General features: G+C 43.3%; 1 protein-coding gene across 1 annotated transcript in view; it reads left to right on the top strand.

Annotated features, from left to right (window-relative positions):
- Positions 1–25,551, top strand: part of SEMA3C (semaphorin 3C) — a 381,732-nt gene that overhangs the window by 321,483 nt on the left and 34,698 nt on the right. Inside the window, exons 13-16 of the mRNA XM_060244661.1 lie at positions 9,467–9,555; positions 12,685–12,726; positions 14,785–14,942; positions 25,185–25,252. Of these exons, the coding sequence (XP_060100644.1) occupies positions 9,467–9,555; positions 12,685–12,726; positions 14,785–14,942; positions 25,185–25,252 (357 nt within the window). The remainder of the gene's footprint in view (positions 1–9,466; positions 9,556–12,684; positions 12,727–14,784; positions 14,943–25,184; positions 25,253–25,551) is intronic.

Here is a 25,551-nt window from a genome sequence, read left to right on the forward strand (position 1 = left end):
CACAGATACTGTCCCACAAGAAATGGACAAGAGCATTAAAACCTCATGTAATCTCAGCATCTCAACATCTGCCAGATCCAATAAACCTAGGCCCTGGAACAAACCCTGGTCTAAGCATCCTTACCAGAAGCAGCAGAATGACCAAACTTGGAGGTCACGCTCTAACCAAAATGACAGCAGATCCCAGTATGGCACCAAGAACAAGTCTAAGTTTTCCACCACAGCTTCTTCCTCTGGTAAACCTAAAGGGACCAGGCCCCCTAAGCAGAGCCTTTGACTCCCCAGATGGCATTATTTCCCCCACCAGTACCTTTGGACCCATCTGCCTCCACCCATACTTACCTGCTTGGCGGAACATCACCACGAACAAATTGGTCCTCCCAATTATAGAGCAAGGGTACAAGATAGAGTTTGAGCAGATTCTGACATGGTCAGTCCTAGTTATTACACCACCTTCTCCCACCCTCCTGGAGGAAATTTACAGCCTGCTGGACAAACAAGCCATAGAACCAGTACCGTTTCCTTTATGGGGTCTGGGGTTCTACTCCAGGTATTTCACATTCCCTGACAGTGGGCTGCATCCAATTATGGACCTTCGGACCCTGAACAAGCTTATCTTGCACCAAAAATTTGTGAAGGCCACGCTTCTAACAGGAATACTCAACCTCCAAGCAAACTCTTTGAGCAGAGGGGCTGCATCCCCACATGAGTGGGAACGCAATTGGACCTACCTCCTGTGTGTCTTCCAGAAGTGGAGACAACCTCAAATCGATGTATCTGATTTTAGCTTTCCATCTCCTCTCCCCTCCCTGGAGCCTCTACCTAGGAAAAGGACAATCTTTCTTTGCATTGAGAACCAAAGCAGCTTACATCATTCGCTTCTCCCCCTTTAGATCTGCACAACAACCCAGTGAGATAGGTTAGGCTGAAAGTCTGTGACTGGTCCAAAATCACCCAGTCAGCTTCCAAAGCAAGAACCTGGGTCTGGCAGACCCAGCTGTGAAGCGCTAACTCCTATGCTACCTTGGCTATCATAAGGGGGCTGCTGCACAGAAGCCACAGAATTCCAAATTCTGCTGCACAAAAGCCACAGAATTCCAAATTCCACACAAGAGTAGCTAAATTTCAGATGGAGCCTGACGATCTCCTGGTATTACAACTGAACTCCAGACAACAGATCTCTCTCCCCCCTGGGGAAAATAACTGCTATGGCATTATATTCAGCTGAGGCCTCTCCCTTTACTAACAAAACCAAAGTTAGTTGCTTAGCCTCTGTCTAGCAGCTTCCCAGTGCCCCAATCCTCATCTGTCCTGTGGCAAAGCTGAGGGGAAGAGGAAGGGAGTGACAGGAAAGAGGTGGCCATCATTACCTCTGAGGAAACACTCCTGGTGAGCCAAGCCTTGCTGCCTATTTTCATTACCACCTTCATTTCCTGTCTCTTCACCATCTCCCTGATACCACTGCCCACTTTCTCTTCCAAATGCCGCAGAGAGTTGGTAGGCAACAGCAGGTGGGATACTGCCTAGGTCATCATGCCTCCTCAAAGTGGCCCTTCTTGGTCTCCTGCTTCTGACAATATATTTGGGCAAAAAAAAATAATAACTAAATATATGTTGCTGACCCCTGAATAGTGCTGTTATTGGGAATGGAATTTCTGTTTCCAAAATTCACTTTCCTTAGATTGCTTGGATATTAAGGAGAAATTGGGTAAAAGATAAATTAAGAGAATTGCTCTTAACAATGCTACATCTGAACTAAGTTACTGAATAGGAAGAAATCTTAAGACACTAGTTTGATAAAATATATATATAGAGAGAGAGAGTCAATGTACAGCTATGGTAACAAAAGGAAAAATCTAGAGTAGGGATTCCTAGGAATCTCTCTCGGCTTGACTTCGCGAACGAAGATTTAAGAAGGGTGCAGTAGTCCACGTCTGCTGCAGGCTCGCTGGTGGCTGACAAGACCAATGCGGGACAGGCAGATCCGGCCACAGTGGCTGCAGGGAAAAGTCTGATTTGGGGTTGGTGCTGTAGCAGTGCGATTCTTCCTCAATCTCCTTTTGTCCTCAAGACCAGCTATGCTTGCGTTCTCAAAGGAAGAGACAGCCTGGTGGATGGTGTGCCTCCATGCTTTGCGATCTGAGGCTAGGTCAGACCACTGGTGATGGTTGATGCGACAGGTGCCAAGGGATTTCTTCAAGGAGTCCTCATACCTCTTCTTTGGTGCCCCTCTATTTTGATGGCCGGTGGAAAGTTCGCCATACAGAACAATCTTGGGAAGGCGGTGGTTTTCCATCCTAGAAATATGCCCTGCCCAGCGCAGCTGCGTCTTCAACAGCAGTGCCTCGATGCTGGTAACCTCCGCCCTCTTGAGGACTTCAGTGTTGGTCACAAAGTCACTCCAGTGGATGTTGAGGATGGTGCGAAGGCAGCGCTGATGAAAGCGCTCAAGGAGTCGCAGGTGATGACGGTATAAAACCCACGATTCGGAGCCATAGAAGAGGGTTGTCATCACAACCGCTTTGTAAACATTGATCTTTGTGCCTTTTTTCAGATGCTTGTTGCTTCACACTCTTTTGTGCAGTCGGCCAAATGCATGGTTTGCCTTTGCCAGCCTGTTGTCAATCTCCTTGTCGATCTTGGCATCTGAGGAGATGATGCACCCCAGGTAGCTGAACTGCTGGACTGTCTTCAGAACTGATTCACCCACATTGATGCAGGGAGGGTGATAATCTTCCTGGGGTGCAGGCTGGTGGAGAACTTCTGTCTTCTTCAGACTAACTTCTAGGCCGAATAGCTTGGCAGCCTCTGCAAAGCAGGACGTCATATGCTGCAGAGCTGATACCGAGTGGGAGACGAGTGCAGCATCATCAGCAAACAGTAGCTCTGGGATAAGTTTTTCCATTGTCTTGGAGTGAGCCTTTAGTCACCTCAGGTTGAACAGGCTGCCATCAGTGCAATAGCGGATGTAGACACCATCGTCATCATCTAGATATTCTGTGGCTCTTTGAAGCATCATGCTAAAGAAGATCGTAAAGAGAGTTGGCGCGAGAACGCAGCCTTGCTTTACACCTGTGCCTATTGGGAAGGGCTCCGAGAGGTCGTTGCAGTGTCTGACTTGGCCTCGCTGGTCCTCATGTAGCTGGATGATCATGCTGAGGAACCTTGGGGGACATCCTAAACGTTCCAAGATTTGCCACAGGCCTTTCCTGGTAACGGTATCGAAAGCTTTGGTAAGGTCGACAAAAGTCACATATAGACCCTTATTCTGTTCCCTGCATTTCTCTTGGAGCTGCCTGAGAACAAATACCATGTCGGTGGTGCTCCTGTTAGCTCTGAAGCCGCACTGGCTCTCTGGGAGGAGTTCTTCTGCAATGGTGGGCACCAGTCTGTTCAGGAGTATTCTGGCAAGGATTTTGCCTGCGGTGGAGAGCAGGGTTATCCCCCGGTAGTTGGAGCAGTCTGACTTTTCCCCTTTGTTCTTGTGTAGAGTGATGATGATTGCATCGTGAAAGTCCTGTGGTAGTTTGCCTTGTTCCCAGCAGGTGACAAGTACTTTGTGAAGTGTGCTATGTAGTACTGTGCCCCCATGCTTCCAGATCTCTGGTGGAATTCCATCAACTCCCGCTGCCTTGCCACTTTTCAGTTGCTTGATGGCTTTAACAGTCTCTTCTAGGGTGGGGATCTCATCCAACTCTGTTTTCACTGGTTGAAGTGGGGTAAGGTGGATTGCTGAATCTTGAACTATGCGATTGGCACTGAAGAGAACCTGAAAATACTCCGGCCACTGGTTCAGTATGGATGCCTTGTCTGTGAGGAGCACTTGGCCGTCTGCACTACGCAAGGGACTCTGAGCCTGATATGATGGACCATATACTGCCTTCAGGGCTTCGTAGAACCCTCTTAAATCACCAGTGTCTGCACACAGCTGGGTTCTCTCTGCAAGCTTGGTCCACCACTCGTTCTGAATGTTTTGAAGATTGCGCTGGAGGTTGCTACATGCAGCATGAAAGATTGCTTATTTCCCGGGACAGGAGGGCTGAGCAAGATGTGCTTGGTAGGCAGATCTCTTTCACTAGTAATTCTTGGATCTCTTGTTTGTTCTCGTCAAACCAGTCCTTGTTCTTCCTTGTGGAGAACCCGAGGACTTCTTCAGAGGTCAACAGGATGGTAGTTTTTAGATGTTCCCAGAGTGCTTCTGGAGAAGGGTCTTTGGGGCAACTGGGGTCCTCAATTCTTGATTGGAGTTTTGCCTGGAAGGCAGCTTTAACTTTGGCTGACTGAAGGCTGCCAACCTGAAGCTTCCTCCGAGGGATACCTCCTCTCCTGGGTGTGGGTTTAAAGTGAAGACGGAGATTGCAGCGTACAAGACGATGATCCGTATGACATTCCGCACTGGGCATTCGGTTGCACCATGACGTGGCAAACTCTGTGAGAAACGGGGGGGACCAGCAGGAAGGTGTTGCCATGGATGCAGCAATGCAGGAGAGGCCATTGCAGTGACCATCTGCCAGGCATAGCCGGACAGTGACCACGCGGCGTTCACTACACTGGGAAAGGAGAGGCTATGTAATGCGCATACACTTTCCCTGGGGGGGGGGGCAGGATACCCAAGAGGGAGCCCCCCTCCCCCCCCCATAGGAATAGGAACTAGGAATAGGCATTGGAAAAAATGGCCAATATTGTAATGCCATTTTATAGATCTGTGATGTATTCACATTTGGAATACTGTGTACAGTTCTGGTACCCCGTTTCTCAAAACAGAGCAGAAATGGGCAAGCAATATGGTTAAAGCACTAGAGCAATGGAATTCAGGATATTTAGCTGTCCAATGAGCCCAGTTTGGAATTATGCATAGTCAGGCACAGTCAATAGTTAGATGGGAGGCCACCAAGGAAGATAGGGGTTGCTACATGGAGGAGGGAATGGAAACCACCTCTGTTCATCTCATGCCTGGTGCATCCTGTGGAAAGGGTTGCCACAAGTCAGTTGCAACTAGACAGCACGTTTTTCTTGGGACATTTTTATTTAGAGAAAAAACAACTGAGGTTTATAAAATTATTTATGGGATGGAAACAGCCAGAGGGAGAACCTCTCATAATATAATACTTTAGCATCCAGTTACTTTTATGGGCATAACTTTCTAGACTGACCAAAAAAGTACTTTACCAAAAGAATAACTAATGCAAAATTCACTGGGTACAAGTTTAGTAAGCTTTAAAAGGGGATTGGACAAATTCATGAAGAACACAGCCATCCATGGCTATTAGCAACAATGTAGAAATGGACGCTCCTTATCAGAGCCAGTAGCAATCTGAATATGAGTATTGATAGCTTGTAAGCTTTTCAGTAGTATCCAGCTTGCCATTATGTGAACAAGTATGCTGGACTTGACCTGACCTGGGTAGCCCAGACAAGCCCACTCTCATCAGATCCTGGAAGCTAAGCAGGGCCAACTCTGGCAAGTACTTCAATGGGAGACCTTGGAATATGATTAGGTGGGAGGCGGGTCCAGACTTTATTCAGCCACCTCTCTGAATATCCTCCAGGCCCCCAGTAGGGATCAGTCACTAGAGGTCGCCACGACTTCCAGGTGCACATACACACTCACACACACACGTAAAAATACCACCACCACCACCCCCCAAAAAAATACTGGACTTCAGGAACTGTTGGTGTATTCCATCATGGCTGTTCTTATGTTCCCAGAAGAACAGAATGCTAGGGTAATCACCATTTTAATTTTTATACGTTGAAATCATAGATATAATAAAACCCTTACGAGTGGCTCGATCCTCAATTTTTGTTGGAAGTTGTGACTACCACCTTGCACTTTGTCTGTCATCACTCCCCCTTGTCATTGGGTAGCCTCGCTGTGACCCACCTACTGCTGGCCCTGTCAGGCCAGAACCCCATCAGTCAGCCTCTGACAAAGACAGTTGTCTGCTGAGAGGTTCTGCTGGAGCCTTACATATCACTACTGCTTTTCCTCAGTCCATTTCTCCACCCCAAAACAAAACTGCCACCATTTCGCTGCCTCCAACTAACACTGCCTACCAAAGCTCCACTAGCCCAGTATGCTTCCCCCGCCCCTACTGTTTGGGAGGTGAGGTATTTATATTTATAAATGTGCCAGAAAATCCTCCTTATGGGGCAGTATTCCACCTCTCTGTTTACAGCACAGTCTGTGGTTAAATCCAGTGTGAACTAATATCATGTGGCATACATACTTGCTTAAGTAGCATTGAGCATCGTTTAATAATTATATATACTGAAGAAAACTGACAGAAAAGAGTTAAACATTTTCAACTGAAGGAAAAGGAATGTTCCATCACAATGGGGGAAGGGGGAAGTTCAGCAGCAGCAGAAACAGACTCTCTATATTCTATATTCTCTATACTCAAGCCATCTTTCCACCTGCAAATAGTCTTCACTCTTTCTATTCAAATTAGGCTACATTGGGCTGCTTGCTTTAAAAGGCAGGAAGCCATTTGAAGAGTCCCTTTCGCTCCCCTCCCCCACCTGCAAGTAGGAGGAGTGAAAGGCAGGCTTCTAATGGCTACCTACCTACCTACCTACCTTCCTGACTGCTTGCCTGTCTTACTGTCATTTCTCTGTCTCCCTGTCTTCTTTCATTTCCCTTTATTTTATTTCTTTCTCCCAAACTTTAGCATAACTCTCCCTTCATTCATTCCTCTCATTCTTTCTCTGTCTTCCTTCTCCTTTTTATTTCTCTCACAGGCCTCATTTTGGGCAGGAGCTCACTGGAGTGGAGTTCCAGAACCCCTAAATTTTATTGCAGCCTTTCTTTCTTAAACCCCCCCCCCCCAAAAAAAATACTTGCTTCTGGGCTCCATTGTTCAACCCCCCTGTGAGAATTTTGCTGAACTCTAAGATTTGACAAACTTTCTCATATTTTTCCCCACAAAAAATGGGGAAATAACCAAAACATATAAAGCAGACAGATGGAAATCTTCATCATGGCACTGTGGCCACATAAGAGAAAGTAATTTTAAAGGATGATGGGAGGTGGTAAATATGATGGTAAGGTGACAATTGTAATTCAAGAAGCATGTTAAAGTAGATTCTGAGCTGATATAATTTAGTACACCTTCCGGAGATGTCAGGGGTGTGTGGCATGTGGAAAGAGTAATGCAAATGAGTTGTGCTAATGAGTTCTGGCACCTTTTCTTCTACAAAATGACCCCTGCTCTCCGGGCCCGTAACCAGAAAATTTTAGATGGGGGACCCAGGGGATAAAAATTTAGGTGGGTGGGCGGGCAAGCAAGAAAGGTGGAGGGCAACTGAGAAAGGCAGCAGCTTGGAGGAGAATGCACCTTACCCAGCTGCTCTCGCCTTCAAGGTGAAAGCAGCTGGGCAGGGCATCGGTGCAGCTTCTCTGAGCTCAGCTTCCCTTGCAAGGGAGGCCCAACTCAGAGGAGAACACATCCTGCATGGCTACTCTTGCCTTCAAGGTGAACGCAGCCAGGTGGGACATCAGCGCAGCTTCTCTGAGCATGACTCGGAGAAGAACGCTTCCACAGTGTGCTCTCAGAGGTGCTCTGTGCCTCCGAGAGCACACTGCACAGGCCTGGCTTGACTAGAGCCTGCCCAACCCTCCTTCCATACTGCTGCACCTGCTCTCCCCATGGGCAGGGGTGAGGCAGCAGGGCAGGCACAGGTGGGAGGGCACAGGTGCCGGCCTGGGATGCCTGAGGCCCTAGCATCAGGCCTGCCAGGATCCTGGGCTGGTGAAAGAGGTGGTGGCAAAGGATGACAGGCTCCAAGTGGTGGAGAGGTGCCCTGCCACCCCCTTCAACTGTCTGGGTTCCAGGCAGGTGAAAGAGGCAGCATGCTTTCTTCTTTTCAGATATAAAAGTAAAACTCTGCAAAGGTGAGGAGCATGTTTTTAAATGTAATAGCATTTTGAATGATGCGAGTTTGTAGCAGGTGGATTCAGTGCTCAGTAGATCTGGAGCAAAGCTGAATGGAGAAAGGGCCTTTCACTCTTTTCTCCCCATCTTTTCCCTACCATTCTTTCTCTGTCTCTGTCTTTCTGTTTGTCTATCTTCCTTCCTTCCTGCCACCTACACATTTATCACCCCCCTCCTGAATATTTTTTCTAGGGCCCGTTGTACTTCTGCCTACAGCGGGCTTTACTGCTAGTATTATTATAAATCATACACTGCATGTCATGGATAGGGGTGTGCATTCGGTTCAGCCATTCTGGTTCTTGGGGGGAGAGGGGGCTGTTTGGCCTAATTTTTATAATTAAAAAAGTTCAGTTTTTTAACAGTTGAGTTTGTTGGCCTTTTCTCAGTTGGATTTGTTTGGATCTGTTGTTGGTTTTGCATCCTGTCCTGTTGTCTCTTTTCCTGGTTCTGTTTTATTTTTTTTTTTGGGGGGGGGGAGGGTTAAAAGTTAAGTTTCTTTCTGTCACATTTTGGGGGTTTTTAATTACCTCTGGTTGGTGTGAGGGGGTTAGTGTGTGGGCTGTGTGGGGTGGGTCACTTTCATGTTTTTATAGAGCTATTTTTGGAATCTGAGAGTTCCATGCAGTTTTGGGGGCTCTCCCTCAACCCCCCTGCCCCCCAGTAGCCTCTGATTATGCCCTATCTTGCCATTGATTTCAATGGCCCATGGGGTATAATGGTGGAATAGGGGCACCCTCTTCAGGTGCCCCTGGAATGGGAACCCCTGGCCCAATCTTTTTGGGACTTGAGAGGTCCTCTGCAGGTCCCCTGCAAATTTGGGGGCTCTCCCTCAAATCCCCTCCTTTCCAGGCGGCTTCTAATATACCCTATTTTTCCATTGATTTCAATGGCCCATAGGGTATAATGGGGCCGTATATTCGGAAATAGCTGTATATCTCCAGTATATACGGCTATTCCGAATGCCGGTATTCGGAAATATATGGTATTCCGAATATTTTGGTCCCGTATATTTCCGAATCCGATTAATTCTGATATTTTTTTTGCGCACCCCTAGTCATGGGCTTACTCTAGGAAGCTTTTTTGTGGCCAGATTATCCACGTTAACTGGTTTAAAAGGATTTCAGAATGAAATTGGGAATTGTTGTGCATATTTGTAGAGATGGGTTTATATATCAGATTACATGTTATGTACTGACTACTGTAAAGGTTTTAAATTAAGAAACATGTTTGCTACTTCAGAAATTACAAGTTTTTTGTTAGATAAAAAGAAAAAAGATCTAATACAAGATGTTCTGCTTTGTAATTATGAAAAAGAACAAGAGGTAATTGATTTTGTGTGTGTGTGCAGGCACGTGCATGCAGTTTGTATGTGCCAGATCTCTGAACCTTTGCCCTAGCTCTTTGTGAGTTTTGGCATCTTCTCCATTCTTTTCTCTGTCATGCAATTTTCTCTACTGTGGTCTTCCCAACTACTCTGATCTCATTTTATTTTTCATTCTATTGTTCCTTCTTCCATTCTTTTTCTGTTCCAGACCAAGGCACAGTTCAGAAGGTTGTAGTTCTGCCCGGCAATTCCACAGCAAGTGGTGAGCTCATATTAGAAGAACTGGAAGTTTTTCAGGTGTGTCTAGCTCACACTTCTTCTCACTTTTGTGTCTTCACTTGTACAGAAAATTATGGTCTAAAGGAACTTGGCAAAGTTGAAATGTCCTTGATAAAAGAGCGACATAACTTTTAGCAGACTGTAAGCTTTTTATTGTGAAATAAGATCTTTAAATGTATTTAATATGCATTTATATTGCTTACTGTTTCTTATGTTGTCAGCCTGAACTAGAGGATTTCAGTAACTGAGTCTTTTTCCATGTTGCAATGGCTACCAGAAGTAAGAGCTTTCTGCTGTATGATACTTGCAATCACTTGCAGCAGGACACCAAATTATCTTGCTTTTTGGTTATCTGATGAGCTCACTGATGCCAAGATATTGATCTCAAGGACTGATGCCATCTATCAAGCTCAAGTTTTCTTTATTTTTTCTAAACCCCAGATATTACTGGTGTTGGAAAGCCATAGACCTGGATCAGCCTAAGCTGCAAAGTTGGATTAATAATTGGGAAGGAGAAGCCACTAAATGCTGCCAGTCTTTTTTTGCAAGATCCCTCTGCAACTGCACATAAAAATTAGAAAAACATTCATGTTGCAAAAACAATGGGATCTTCTGCATTTGCTTTTTCATTGTTTTTGCATCCCTTTTGCTTCAAACTTTTTTCCTTTTCTGCAGACGTTTTGCTTTCTCTAGTGGCTGATTCAGTATTACCTCACTGTGATGTCACCCCAGAGTCGCAAAACAACTGGTGCTTGCACAGGGGACTACGTTTACCTTTTTTTTTATGACTGGGATATTCCTCTGCAGTTTATGGCAGACATACATCAATGCAATAGCAAATTGACTACTAGAGGGAGCAAAATTCATGTGGAAAAGGAAAAATGTGAAGCAATGCAAATGAACAAGCAATGAAAATGAGAATGTGGATGAACCCAGTGATGAGTCCTCTTGTACTTAAAAAACTGTGTCTCAATGAATGCATTTTTCCACCATATGGCTGGAGCTGTTTCCTAGATGCTTGAACTACTGAGAAGGAGTGGTGCTTCCCATCAATAGTTTGTGAGGCAAAAAGGGCTTACTGGCTTATCACTGGCTCTCTTTCACTCTTTCAGAGTCTACCTGCCCTTTCCGCTTATCACCAGAAGTTGGGCTATCTTTATAAATAGGACTTTGCTCATGTGAAAAATAGCCACAGGTCAGTCAGGTTCTGACTGTTAAGAATTCCAAAAGCTTCCTCAAAGAAAAGCAGAGAAAACATACAGGGGATCACAGGGCCACTGATAGCCTTCTCCCTGGTCCTTCCTCCCCAACCAGTCTCTAAAAGGCAAATAAACACAAAACATATTCAGAGAAACAAAGCAGGAGTCAAGTTCACCTTTAAGACCAACCAAGTTTTATTGAGAACGTAAGCTTTCGTGTGCTCTTTAAGCTCACTTCATCAGACGAGGCTTAGAGAGCACACAAAAGCTTACGTTCTCAATAAAACTTGGTTGGTCTTAAAGGTGACTTGACTCCTGCTTTGTTCAACTGCTTCAGACCAACACAGCTGCCCTCTTGGATCTATATTCAGAGAAAGTTAACTTTGAACTGTACGATTCCCTTCATCTGCTTTTGTCTGGAGTAGTTTTCAGAAATATTAACTGTTAGAGCCTGGCAATGAGCGTAACATGTAGCCAACAGCTTTGCCGATGCAGCCACCATTTCATCCAACAGAAGTCACTGTTGTGAAATAGACTGAATGTTACACAAAACAGTGAACAGTTTATTTCCCAAGATAGCCAGGGCTGGCCCTAGACTGTCTGGCACCCTAGGCAAGGCTAACTTCTGGTCCCCCCACTGATAATGTCACCACTGATAATAGTGCCAATTTGGTGCCCCCCAGAAGGCCAGTGCCCTAGGCAATCACCTAGCAGCAGGACCAGCAGCAGGACCTGGGAGAGGCAAAAATGGTACTAACTTTTCCTCCCTGTTTGTCCTGAGAGAGTGTAAAGTGATCATTAGAAAGCCTCTCTTGACTCATTAATGGTAATCTGGTCAATGGGAGAGTTCACCATCCTCCAGAATTCTGAACAGACATCCTAGAGATGTGACATGAACCAGCATTAAGTAATTTATTGCAGCATAAGCTTTTGTGTATGAAAATCTGGTGGAGTAGACTCAGGGCTAGTTCTCCAGCCAAGCAAATCAAGCCACACAAGGAGGGTGCTATATCACCCCAGGGGCATGTAGTGGAGCATTCATTGTGAGACCTCCAGCAACTGGAAGATGCTAGATCATCCAGAAATTACCTGTGGTCCACCCATGTGCTGTGGTCTACCTTTGGCTCTTCCTTGGTCTGTTCTGGTCCAAATGTTCTGTGTAGTTAGATGCAGTAAAGCCAGATTTGCTGTAACTTTATTTTTCACTTGTGATTATTCTCATTAATCCATGAGTGCCAGAAGAATGAGTGCCAATGTTTTTCTCTTATATACATTTTTTTAAAAATAGAGGAAATGTTAGCTTTATAATTTAACATGACATGCCCATTAATGCTTGAGAATGCCCTTTTACCCAGCACAGGGAAAAATCAACATTCTAGCCAGCTTGATGTGTCATTTGGATAAGTCAAACTCAAACAAAATGTCAAGTGGGCCGGCACTTCATTTTTAATACTGACATTTAGCAATGATAATCTAAAACCATGGCACCAAACTGCATTCAGTGCTGTGTCGAGTGCAGGAATTACTAGATATTCCCTTCTTTCTGCTTACAGGCTAATTAAATATGAGCTGTGAGACAAAATGTTGCATGGTATCTTCTCCCAAGCATAAATACAGGGATTTGTGACAAAATGAAAGAGACAGTCTGAAGAGGGTAAGCAGCCTGTCTTCATTGGTGATGTGGTTCCTAAAGGGCTGTTCCTCTCAGACTGTCTAGACAATGTGTTTGTTTTGAGGTGTTTAATGCAATCACATCATGGGGCTCACACATATGGCATACTGATTGAGACAATTTAGAGATGTCAAACATTGTGCAGCCCCTGAGAATCATGAGGTGAGAATTATATCTCCATGAGAATATACCATTATATTTAGGTTACTATTTAAAATACTCAACAATATGAGAATATAGAAATATAACTTTCTCTCTTTTTTATTTGCCTTACAGAATAATGCACCTATAACAACAATGGCCATTTCATCTAAAAAGGTAAAGAGAGAGAGAGAGTAATACTTAGTTTCCAAGTGCAGGCCTGCAAGGAATTTGTGGAAGCAGCCATTCCATTTCCTCGTGTTTGCTTAATCCCCACTCCCACCACCTCTTCGCTCTCTCTGCCTTCTTTAACTCCTTCTCTCTCGCTTTCTCCCTCCTGCACACCTTTCTATCTCACTTTCTTCCTCTTTCTCCATCCCCAATTCCTTCCTTCCTTCCTTCCTTCCTTCCTTCCTTCCTTCCTTCCTTCCTTCCTTCCTTCCTTCCTTCCTTCCTTCCTTCCTTCCTTCCTTCCTTCCTCCCTCCCTCCCTCCCTCCCTCTTCTTCCCTCCCTGCCATTATTCTCTCTTTCTTTCCTTCCCCACATCAATTACTTTGATCGTGCCTGCTGCTGGATTGTCCCAGACTCATGGGGCTGTCTGCAGTTGCTGGGGAAATGTCTCTCATGGCCCAATTTTCCCAGCCTGCTACCCCATCAGCCCTGTTCCAGTTTTCTGGCCAGGGTGACACTGCCCAGTTCCTTCATCAAGGCCTGCCCCAGCTGGTTATGACTTGATGGCAGAAGAAGGCCACCTTGCATCAATGGAAACCAAAGAGGGCCACCTGGTTTTTACAGCATTCACAGGAGGCCACCTGATGGCAACTCTACTGCAACAAGCCCCACAGAACCCACTAAAGTAAGCAAAGATGGGGTAGAGAGACTTCGTCCCCAGATAGTCACCCCCTGCTCCCTCATTGGGGCCCATGCCATCCTCTTGTGAGTGGTGGTGGAAAAACCCTACCTGTCGTCTGTGGCAGCCACAGAGGGCTTCCTGGCATCGGCAGTGCACCAACCTCTTACAAAATCTGGTGGCAGAAGAAAGCCACCTGGCATTGGTGCCAGCCACAGAGGCTGGAGAGGAGAAGGAACATTGGTGGAACTCATGGTGGCAGTGGCAAGTCTCCCCCCACCCACACCCACACCCACACATCGGTTCCTCTGCCCTCAGCATTGCTGCCTCACCTCCTCAGAGGAAAGGCAGGGCTGGCAGCAGTGGTTCTGCCGAGGCACTGAGAATTTCACACACACATCCAGTTTGGGTACCTTTTCCCCTGCAGATCTTGGTTTGTAGAAAAACCTCCTTTTCCACTTGGCATTGATCCACAGATTTATTAATCCACAGATCGTGGTACAGTTGGCTATTAGAATATATGATACTCTGCGGTCAGGATGGGTTTCAATAAAATGTATGCCAACATGTTTCATTTTCAGTAATTTTATCATAATCTCTTTGCTATCCTATCATTAAAGGAGATTGTAATAATTCCCTATGGGTAAGCCATTTTAAGTGTGTAGAAGAAGAAGAAGAAGAAGAAGATATTGGATTTATTTCCCGCCCTCCACTCCGAAGAGTCTCAGAGTGGCTCACAATCTCCTTTACCTTCCTCCCCCACAACAAACACCCTGTGAGGTGGGTGGGGCTGGAGAGGGCTCTCACAGCTGCTGCCCTTTCAAGGACAACCTCTGTTAGAGCTAAGGCTGACCCAAGACCATTCCTGCAGCTGCAAGTGGAGGAGTGGGGAATTAAACCCGGTTCTCCCAGATTCTGCACACTTAACCACTACACCAAACTGGCTCTCAAAATAAAAGAATTAAAATAAAAGAAGCAAAATAAAAGAGTTCAGTGACACTTTAAAATTGCCCAAATGGCACTATAGACATAGCAAAAATTGTTTTCCTTCATCTTCTTAGAAAGAAAGCAAAATGCCCAGGAAGAAGCAAGATATCAGATCACTAAGCTCTCCTAATGACAGAATGAAACAATGAACTCCAGTGTCTAAAAAGTATTATCTACCCTAAATATTTCCTCACAGGAAGGTATAATATTATCCCCATATTAACCTGAGAGACCCTTCTGTTTGTCTTGGACTTCATCCCATACATTGCTCACTTCTTGGTTTTTTCACTAATTCCATATGAATGGGAGAGCTTCAGCATCTTTTAGCTGCACCCTGTCTACATTCACTTTCTAATCTCAGCTCCTGAAATAAATACATTTCTTTCCTGTTATACAGCAACAGTTGTATGTGAGCTCAGATGAAGGGGTGACTCAAGTTTCCTTGCACCGCTGCCATATCTATGGGACAGCCTGTGCTGACTGCTGCCTTGCCAGAGACCCCTACTGTGCTTGGGATGGGAATTCCTGCTCCAGGTTCTACCCAACAGGGAAAAGGTGAGTAGAAGTTAGTGAGATGAGATCCACACATCTAGATTTAATCTCAAATGCATTTGCTGGGAGTGAAATATGTTATTGGAAGGGCATTTTCATTGTTATACTTCCTGCTGACATGGTGTAGCTTCCAAGTATATCTGCTTATTACTTAGCATTATGTAACAATGTCAGTGGTCAAACTGCTTCACTCACATTCTCTTAGCAAAACAGCTGGAGTTCTTCACCCCCCTCCACCTTGACTGGCTTTGGCAGCAATACTGATGCACCCTGGGCAACGTAGTCCTCAGGAGAAATGTTCATATTTTCCCACTGGATTCAAATCTTAGTTGTTAGAATGGTTTCTTTAATGTTATGGTACAGGATAAGCACCGATGTACCTATACATCTTCCAAACTAAGTTTGAGGAGGAAACAGGCATTGGTATGTTATTTGATAATTTATCCTATTATTCAGGAAGAAGGTAACGTTCCTTCTTTATCTTCATTTATTTATGACCTGGGTGGTTGGTTGCATCCAGCTGGGATTTGTTGTGCCAGTTGTAGAGGAAATGGTCACTTTTGTGTTTCTTCCCTCAAGAATTCAGGGAATTTTCCTCAACTAATCTGTAGTGGTACTTTAAAACTATTCTACATTATGTCATCATTTCTTTTAAACTCAATGAAAATAAACTGTGATCACAAAGCACTAATAAAGTACAGTTGCATTTACTAGTAAGTAACAGACAAAGCAGTCTTCTTGAATAATCTCACAAATATATGACAGAGTTACAATAATAAAATCCATACAAAGTTTCAATAACTTGAGACAATGCATCCATATGAGGAATTCACCAAATAGGTACACAGATTCTGGATATAAGCCATGTTTCAGAGTAAGAGTTTTCCTTCCTCAGAGGTGATTCCACTTGAGCCTCCACACTTAAAAATTCTAAAAATACACTAAGAACATACAAACAGCCCTTCCCAGAACCATACAGTTTACTCACCACAGAAGGTAATAGTATGCTCAGTTGAAATTCTAATTGGTTTCTGTATTTCTAAGTTACAAAATGTGCAAACATACACTATAATATACAAGCTTTAACACAAGCAGTTCTTCCAATATTATCTAGCCATACAATTTATTCATATACAGAAAACATGTGCACAATGTGCCATTACACGTAAATACATACAGTCTGTCCCAAAACCACACAGCTAACAATCTACTTATTTAAACAAAACATGTACAAAAAGCATATGCACAATATACCAATGCAAAGAGATTTATACTAACAGTCCTTCCCAGAACCATATAGTCTACTTACCACATAAAGCAATAGTAATCACATAAGCCATTATTTGCTTCCACAAAGAAAATAATCTTATTTTTCCTGTAGAGGTTTACACTGACAGATAAATAGATAAGTTTTAGAAATGACAAGTGGGAACCTGCAAGGACTTTCTCCTCCACGACTTTAAAAGTTCAGGGAAATAAACCAGAGATGAAATATTAAAGTGGCTATAAGGAGGAGCATATAACCTGAACCTGTATTGCTGTGTGCCAGTTTCGACACTGGCTGCATGTCAGTGCCAATGTATCTCATTCAATCTCAGTCAATAGACTTCAAAGTGTGTAAGTCTGCTTCAGATGGCACTATTAGTGAGTGCCATCTGAGTGCCATATGGCTGGTGAGTGCCATATGGCTGGTGAGCTGCATTTGGTGTTCACATGTGCATTTCTGCCCCTCTCCCAGATCACATAAGACACTAGGAAAAGTCCAACATAACCTCAAATGTACAATAATAGGATTTCCCTCTGAAGCTATCTTCATGGAAGGTGCTTGTTATTCTGGAATAGGACAACACATCCTGACCAGTGTTCCCTCTAAGCTGAGCTAGCTCACAGATTTTTAGCCTTCAGCTCACACATTTTTGTCTTAGCTCAGGAAGGATGACCCCAGAGCAAACTAATTTATGCAGTAGCTCACAACTTTAATGCCAATAGCTCACAAAGTAGAATTTTTGCTCACAAGACTCCACAGCTTAGAGGGAACATTGCTCATGAAAGCAAGGGATGTCTGGCAATTGCTGCTGCCAAGTGTAACACAGGTGTGTGAATGTGGCCTGATCAAAAGTTTACAAACTTCTTGGGATTACTTAACATTTCCATCATGTTGGCAGATGAACACATCTCTGTGGGATAATGATCTGTTTATCCTTTGCTTTTTATTGTAGAAAAAAATCAATGCATACAGAACAAAGTCTGTTTTTCTTGTTTTTAGGAAATAACTTATTCCTTTATCTTTAAAAAAACAGATTATGATTGAGAAAACATTGACAATGGGAGCCAAGTCAAGCCCCCAAGTCTAGACAGAAGTAACTGTTTCTACAAGCTGCATTTGCTCAGCCTTGTTATTTCCCTGCCCTTTGGATTCCTACAAAATTTCACTTCCCAAACAAGACTTCAAAGTATCTGATAATGTCCTGTATCCAAAATGCACCCATAGTACATCCTCCACTTAATGTTTCTGCTTCTTTGTATAGGTTATAAGCATCATTAAACTGCTTACTTTCAGTTAGCAAAGGACAAACAAGCAATGCTGAAATTTATAACAATCTGAATCTCATAGAAACATCATCTTTCCTTTGCTTATGGTCAGACAAACAAAGTCTACTGTTGGTATCAACATCAGAAACTGAGCTGTTGCAAAGTGAAAGTGCTATTTCTGAATTGTTCAATTTAGTCTTGTTACACACAGTGGAAAAATTCTTGCCTTCTGTTGAGATGTTTTACAAAATAAGGTGCCTGAACTCATGGTGGAGTAGACTTATTGGAGGACACCTTGGAGGAAAGAAAGTATATTTTGCCCATTTTTCTTCAAGTCTACTGTAACATCTTCCACTCTCTTCTGCAATATCAGCTCTGTGCTCTACACCCAACTCCACATCATGGGCTCCTGCTAGCAGAAGTGGGGAAAGACTCCTGGACAAACTCCATAGCCATGGGATAAGAGTACAAGTTTGGAAACTGGCTAAAAACAGAAGGCAGAAAGTCAGACTAAATGGTCAGTTATTTCAATGGAGGGATGTGAACAGCATCTGTTCTGGGATCTGTGCTGGGACTGGTGCTTGTTAAATTATTTATAAATGACCTGGAGTTAGGGACTAGTAGTGAGGTAACCATGTTTATTTGTTGTTGTTCAGTCGCACAGTTGCGTCCGACTCTTTGCGACCCCAAGGACAAAGTTACGCCAGGCCCTCCTGTCTTCCACCATCCTCCGAAGTCTGCTCAAATTCGTATTAGTTACATCAGTAACACTGCCCAGCCATCTCACCTTTTGCCATTCCCTTCTTCTTTTGCCTTCTATCTTTTCCATCAGGGTCTTCTTCAGTGAGTGTTCCCTTCTCATTTGGTGGGCAAAGTATTTGAACTTCAGCTTCAGCATCTGACCTTCCAGGGAACAGTCAGGGTTGATTTCCCTTAGGAGTGACTGATTGGATCTTCTTGCAGTCCAAGGGACTCTCAAGAGTCTTTTCCAGCACCACAGCTCAAAAGCATCTATTCTTCTGCACTCAGCCTTCCTTATGGTCCAGCTCTCACAGCCATACATTACTACTGGGAATACCATCGCTTTGACTATACAGACTTTTGTTGGCAGGGTGGTGTCTCTACTTTTTATTATACTGCCTAGGTTTGCCATAGCTGTCCTCCCAAGGAGCAAACATCTTTTAATTTCATGGCTACAGTAACCATCTTCAGTGATCTTGGATCCCAGAAATGTGAAGTCTGTCACTCCTTCCATGTCTTCCCCTTCTATTTGCCAAGGTGTGATGGGACCGGATGCCATGATCTTAGTTTTTTTGATGTTGAGTTTCAAGTCTACTTTTGTGCTCTCCTCTTTCACCCTCAACAAGAGGTTCTTCTCACTTTCTGCCATCAAAGTGGTGTCATATGCATATCTGAGGTTGTTGATGTTTCTCTCGGCAATCTTAATTCCAGTTTCTGCTTCATCCAGGCCAGCATTCTGCATGATGTACTCTGCATATAAATTAAATAAACAGGGTGACAATATACATCCTTGTCGGACCTCCTTTCTTAATCTAAACCAATCAGTTGTTCCATATACCGTTCTGACAGTTGCTCCTTGACCCTTATATAGGTATTTGAGGAGACATGTGAGGTGGGCTGGTACTCCCATCTCTTTAAGGACTTGCCACAGTTTGTTGTGATCCACACAATCAAAGGCTTTAGCATAGTCAATGAAGCAGAAATAGAGGTTTTTCTGGTACTCCCGTGCTTTCTCCATAATCCAGCGAATGTTGACAATTTGATCGCTAGTTCCTCTACCTCTCCAAAACCCAGTTTGAACTTCTGGTAGTTCCCGATCTACATACTGCTGAAGCCTAGCTTGTAGGATCTTTAACATGACCTTGCTGGCATGTGAAATGACTGCAATGGTGTGATAGTTTGAATATTCCTTGGCATCACCCTTCTTTGGGATTGGAATATAAACTGACCTTTTCCAATCCTGTGACCACTGTTGCATTTTCCAAATTTGTTGACATAATGTGTGCATCACTTTAACAGCATCGTCTTTTAGGACTTTGAGTAGCTCAACTGGGATACCTTCATCTGTTGTTAGTAATGCTTTCTAAGGCCCATTTGACTTCCCACTCCAGGATGTCTGGCTCAAGGTCAGCAATTTCATTGTCATGGTTGTCAAGGACATTGAGATCCTTCTTGTATAATTCTTCTGTGTATTCTTGCCACCTCTTTCTAATCTCTTCTGCTTCTGTTAGGTTCCTACCGTTTTTGTCCATTATCATGGCCATCTTTGCATGAAACGTTCTCTTGATTTCTCCAATTTTCTTGAAGAGATCTCTTGAGACCCTGGAGAGCCGCTGCCAGTCTGAGTAGAAAATACTGACTTTGATGGACTGAGGGTCTGATTCAGTATAAGGCAGCGTCATATGTTCTTGTCCTTCCATTGTATTATTTTTCTCTTTTGCTTTGCATTGTTCCTTTAGGAAGGCCTCATCTCTCTTTGCTGTTCTCTGGAACTCTGCATTCAGTTGGGTGAATCTTTCCTTTTCACCTTTGCCTTTCACTTTCCTTCTTTCCTCAGCTATTTGTAAAGCCTCATCAGACAGCCACTGTGCTTTCTTGCATTTCTTTTCCTTTGGGATGGTGCTGATTGCTGCCTTCTGTTCAATGTCATGAACATCCACCCATAATTCTTTAGGCACTCTATCAACTCTAGTTTCTTAAACCTATTCTTCACCTGCACTGTATATTCATAAGGGATGTGATCAAGGTCAAACCTGAATGGCCTAATGGCTTCCCCAGTTTTTTTCAGTTTAAGCCTGAATTTTGCAATGAGTAGCTCATGATCTGAGCCACAGTCAGCTCAAAGTCTTATTTTTGCTGACTGTAAGGAGCTTCTCCATCTCTGACTGCAGAGTATATAATGAATCTGATTTCTGTGTTGCCCATCAGGTGATATCCATGTGTAGAGTCACCTTTTAGAAGAGGGTATTTGCTATGATCAGCTTGTACTCTGGACAAAACTCTATTAGCCTTTGCCCATCTTCATTTTGTTCTCCAAGGCCAAACTTGTCAGTTGTTCCGGTTACCTTTTGACTTCCTACTTTGGCATTCCAGTCCCCTATGATGAGGAGGACATCTTTTTGGGGTATTAGTTCTAGAAGGTGTTCATAGAACTGGTCCACTTCAGCTTCTTCTGCATCACTGGTTGGGGCATAGACTTAGATTACTGTGATAATGAATGGTTTGCCTTGGATACAGACTGAGATAATTCTGTCGTTTTTGAGATTGTATCCCATTACTGCCTTTCTCACTCTCTTGTTAACTATAATAGCTACACCATTTCTTCTACGGGATTCTTGCCCACAGTAATAGCTGTAGTGATCCTCTGAGTTAAATTCACCCATTCCTGTCCATTTTAGTTCACTGATTCCCAAGATGTCAATATTCAGTCTTGCCATCTCTTGTTTGAGCACATCCAGCTTACCTTTATTCATAGATCTTACATTCCATGTTCCAATGCAGTATTGTTCTTTGGAACATTGGACTGTTCTTTCACCATCAAACACATCCACAGCTGAGCGTCCTTTCGGCTTTGGCCCAACTGCTTTCCTCTTTCTGTGGTTACTTGTACTTGCCCTCCACTCTTCCCCAGTAGCATATTGGGCACCTTTTGACCTGAGGGGCTCATCTTCCAGCTCTATATCTTTTGTTACTGTCCATGGGGTTTTCTTGGCAAAGGATATTGGAGTGGGTTGCAATTTCCTTCTCCAGAGGATCACATTTTGTCTGGGAACTCAGCTGTGGCCTGTCCATCTTGGCATAGCCCACAGCCTCACTGAACCGCACAAGCTCTTCACCACGTCAAGGCAGCAATCCTTGAGAGAGAACCATGTTTATGGATGATACCAAATTATTTAAGGTACTTAAAACAAAAATTGATTGCAGAGAACACCAAAAAGATCTCTCCAAATGTGAGAATGGCCATGAACAACACAACAATCCTTATTGACAAAGTAACCATATTAATGGCAGAGAGAAAAATCCCAGCAATCATGGCCCTGTCTACTAATACATTACTCTCCTCATAGATGCAAGGTACAAGAATTTGGCCACAATTTCAATCACCATTGGTTCTGAGTGGATAACAAATAAATAGTTTTACATTCATCAGCTTTCCCTGGTTGCCCCCTCAGTAAGGGTCCAGTAAGTATGGAGTGTGTATCAAGACAGTAAGTACAACAGAGAAAGACATGTTCAAGGCTTTATATCCCACAGATTACAAGCGCATAGCCTGTTAGCCTATGGTATTTTGTGAAATCTCCCGTAGAGTACCACAAAAGGTAATACATTAAAACAGGCTAGTGAATAAGCTCTGTGATAATTTGGGGCAATTAAGCAGGTGAACTACTTTGCTATATACCCATAGGATAAAATCTCCAAGCCTAAAGGTAAACATCTACCTTTAGTAAGACTCCTAAATTCCTGCATCTCAATGTCAAGGAGTCTCTGTTTGATCAGTACAAAAGCTGATCTTTCTGTAATGGAGGATAAGTCATCAATACTAATCCCTATTGAATTAATTTTTTCTCTTCTATGTGGTTTAACCATGTGGATAACTGGGACTTTCTCAACACATGAAAAATGAGGTTATTGTCATTAAACTTAAAATATAGATATAACCAAGATTTGATAGTATTGATCCATGCTTTAGTCTCAAGGAGTCTGATTAGTTTCCAGGCAGCTGGCCACATAGGTCATACACATGGCCCAGTATTTTCCAAAGTTAGTTAGAGTGTATTCTTTCCACTTCCTTATTGAAAGCCACAGTCCAAAATGGTACTCCATAAAGTAATCCTGCACTAATCTGATTGTTAAATATTCTAATGGCTACAGGGACATATTGGTTATCCTTGGTAAAATAAAAATGGATAAGTGCAAGTACATTGCAGTTCACATATTTTATCATTTCCCTTCTAAGAGGAATCCATCTGGCTCTATAGTGAAAATAGATTCCTAAAGTATCTAAAACTTTTAACCTGTTCAATCCAATTGTCTCTCATGTTCCATTTTGAAGGTTTCCAAATTTTTCCACAAACCATGATTTTTGATTTCTCAAAGGTCAAGGTCAATTTGTTTAGTTCATCATAATCATAAAACTGGTAATAGCTGTTTCAGGGAATGGCCATTAAAATGGCAAATATGATTCAGTGTGAGCATGTGTAAAGTGATGCATATTGGAGCAAAAATATATATATTTCTCTGGGCCAGAGCTAAAGGCTCTGTCAGCATGTCCTATTCGAAGTCAGGGCTGAACAAAGTGGAGTCCAAGGGTCAAGCACCTCCCCTCCAGGTCAAGTTTGTCAACCCTGCCTTCAGAGAGGAGGAGCTATGATCCCAAGAGTGAAGACTGGCTCACTGGAGAACACACTGAAAATACATACAAGGCTAGCTAAGAGGAAATTAGGGAGGAGAGGTGGAAAGCAATTTTGAGGAAGGCAATAAATACCAGTCTCAAAGACAAATCTATGGAGGCAGCAGCAAAATGACCAGCATTTCATGGAAAGGAGAAGGCCCAAACAGATTTCAGGGTGCATGTACGGATTCAAGAACATACACACTCTCAGTTATGGAGCAGGATGCCATGATTTATAGGGCAAAATGATCCCTGGGGCAAGTTGATGCATTCATCTCAGAAACAATAACTTGATGGGTTTTCAGAGATGAACAATGATTTGGGAGAAGCTTGATGGGTTTACTTGAGGTGGACCATGGGTGTAAATGGGGCTTGATGACACTGTAAGTACCGGATGGTAAAAGCTACCAGGTTTGGTTAACACTTAACAGTGTTAAGTGGTGTTTAGTGTAAATGGGTGAGGAGAATTGAGGCTGAATGTTGAGGAGATTAGTCTAAGGTGAGGCAATAGGTTCTTGAGAGACCCATTGAACCTAAATTATCTCTCTCTCTAGTGTGAGGAGGAGATCGTTAGCTAGCCAGCTGCTCTTACCCTCTCTTCAAAACTACATGTCCAGGCTTTTCTCTGACTGGCATCCATTTTATGTCATTTTGGGCCAGGCAATGTATTACATGCTATGATATTTGAAATGATATTTTAGGAAGGGTGATTATGGTTTTCTGTCTGTAAACTGCCTCTCAGTGAGAGGAGGGATCTGACTGCTAACAGGGTCTAGAGCAGCTGTCCAATGAGGATTGGTTAACATGCTTAGGTGGGTTAACTTATAAAAAAGATGAGAAAGGAGAGACATTATAAGGTCTATACAATTATGCATGATGTAGAGAGGGTGGACAAGGGGAAGATTTTCTCCTTTTCTCATAATAGTAGAACCTAGGGTCATCCATTGAACTGAAGTGTGAGATATTCAGGATAAACACAAGGAAGTATCACAACACAGGATAAGTGTTCCTCCATATTATGGCAAAGAGATTAACTGGACATATGATCCTGTGTCTCCATCACCGAGCCGTTACATTCTCCATCGAGTATCTCCAATTAATCAGCCAAGCACCACCTAGAGAAACAATGGAGATATTTGCAGTTCTCAAGTGCAGCATAAATCGCAGTGGTTGCCTTCATTGTTTGACTCCAGTGGATTAAAATGTGGAGACTGTTCCTAATTATAATAGCGGAGGTTGTCTAATGCTAAAAGAAATATTTTTGCTCAGAAATTCGGTGTTACATGAAAGCCTAAGTAAATAGCCTGAGGTACAGCTACAGCTCCAAGGATGAAACTGGAAGAGTAGCAATGTTGATGTATGTATTAAGGATAAAGAACATGTTTCTTTAGAACATGATTCTTTAGGCTCCATTTCCATCCCCCTTCTCCAAACACAAAATTTTGTAGTAATCTCTGAAAACTGAGAGCACTGGAGTTATCTAATGCCAGATGTTTGGATGAAATAGAAATCACTTTCACTTTTTCTGGTACAGGGTCATGTATACTGAGTCACTTTGAAGGTTCAGCCTTGTTTCATTTGAAGTCACAGTGACTTTAATTAATGAGATGTGGGTTTCTTCCACAGAACTTTCCTGTGTTGTGATACTCCCTTGTGTTTATCCTGTCTTTTCCACACTTCAGTTCAATGGATGACCCTAGGTTCTACTATAATGAGAAAAGGAGAAAATCTTCTCCCTGTCCACCCTCTCTTACATCATGCATAATTGTATAGACCAGGGGTCCTCAAACTACGGCCCGCGGGCCAGATGCGGCCCGCTGAGGACGTTTATGCGGCCCGCTGGGTTATGACAAAATCAGACCGGAAGTGACATTCGACCTAAACTCACGTTAGCAATGCACACTTCCAGCACTGGGCTGAGGCGGCGGAGACAAAGTGTGAGGTGATACCGAGGTGAGGTGAGTTCCCAGGCCGGGGTGTGTGGTGTGGGGAAGGGAGAGAGATGCAGAAGACGGAGAACTGACGGCCCGCGGCCTTGTACAGTAACAGCAGTCCGGCCCTCCAACAGTCTGAGGGACAGTGAACTGGCCCCCTATTTAAAAAGTTTGAGGACCCCTGGTATAGACCTTTATCATGTCTCTCCTTTCTCATCTTTTTTCTAAGTTAACCCACCTAAGCATGTTAACCAATAGTAAGGTGATTGACCTCATTGTTTCTCTTTGTGAGTAGTGATTTTTATATATGCATTAGCTATATCTTTTTTCTATTTTGTCTCTTCCCCCATCCTCTCAATATTTTAGGAGAAGCCGTAGACAAGATGTGAGGCATGGAAACCCTATGACTCAATGCCGAGGATTTAATCTAAAAGGTACATTGAATTAAAAGAAACTTTGGCTAGAAAACATATGGTCATCCTTTTAAGTGAATCATACTATCCATGAGTGGTTGTCTGGTTAAAGAGCATCCATGTATTTTTAACATTTGTCCTTCTTTGTTGCATGCTGTGTTTATTTGTGGGATTTATTTATTTATTTTATTTTATTTACATTAGACTTTTATCCCGCCCTCTCTGCAAGCAGATTCAGGGCGGCTTACAACAGTCCTTTACACGATTAAAACAATAAGTCCATAAAATCTATAAAACATTAATACAATTAAAATTTAAAA

Source organism: Heteronotia binoei, chromosome 8 (genome assembly GCF_032191835.1).
Source record: "Heteronotia binoei isolate CCM8104 ecotype False Entrance Well chromosome 8, APGP_CSIRO_Hbin_v1, whole genome shotgun sequence".
NCBI lineage: Eukaryota > Metazoa > Chordata > Lepidosauria > Squamata > Gekkonidae > Heteronotia > Heteronotia binoei.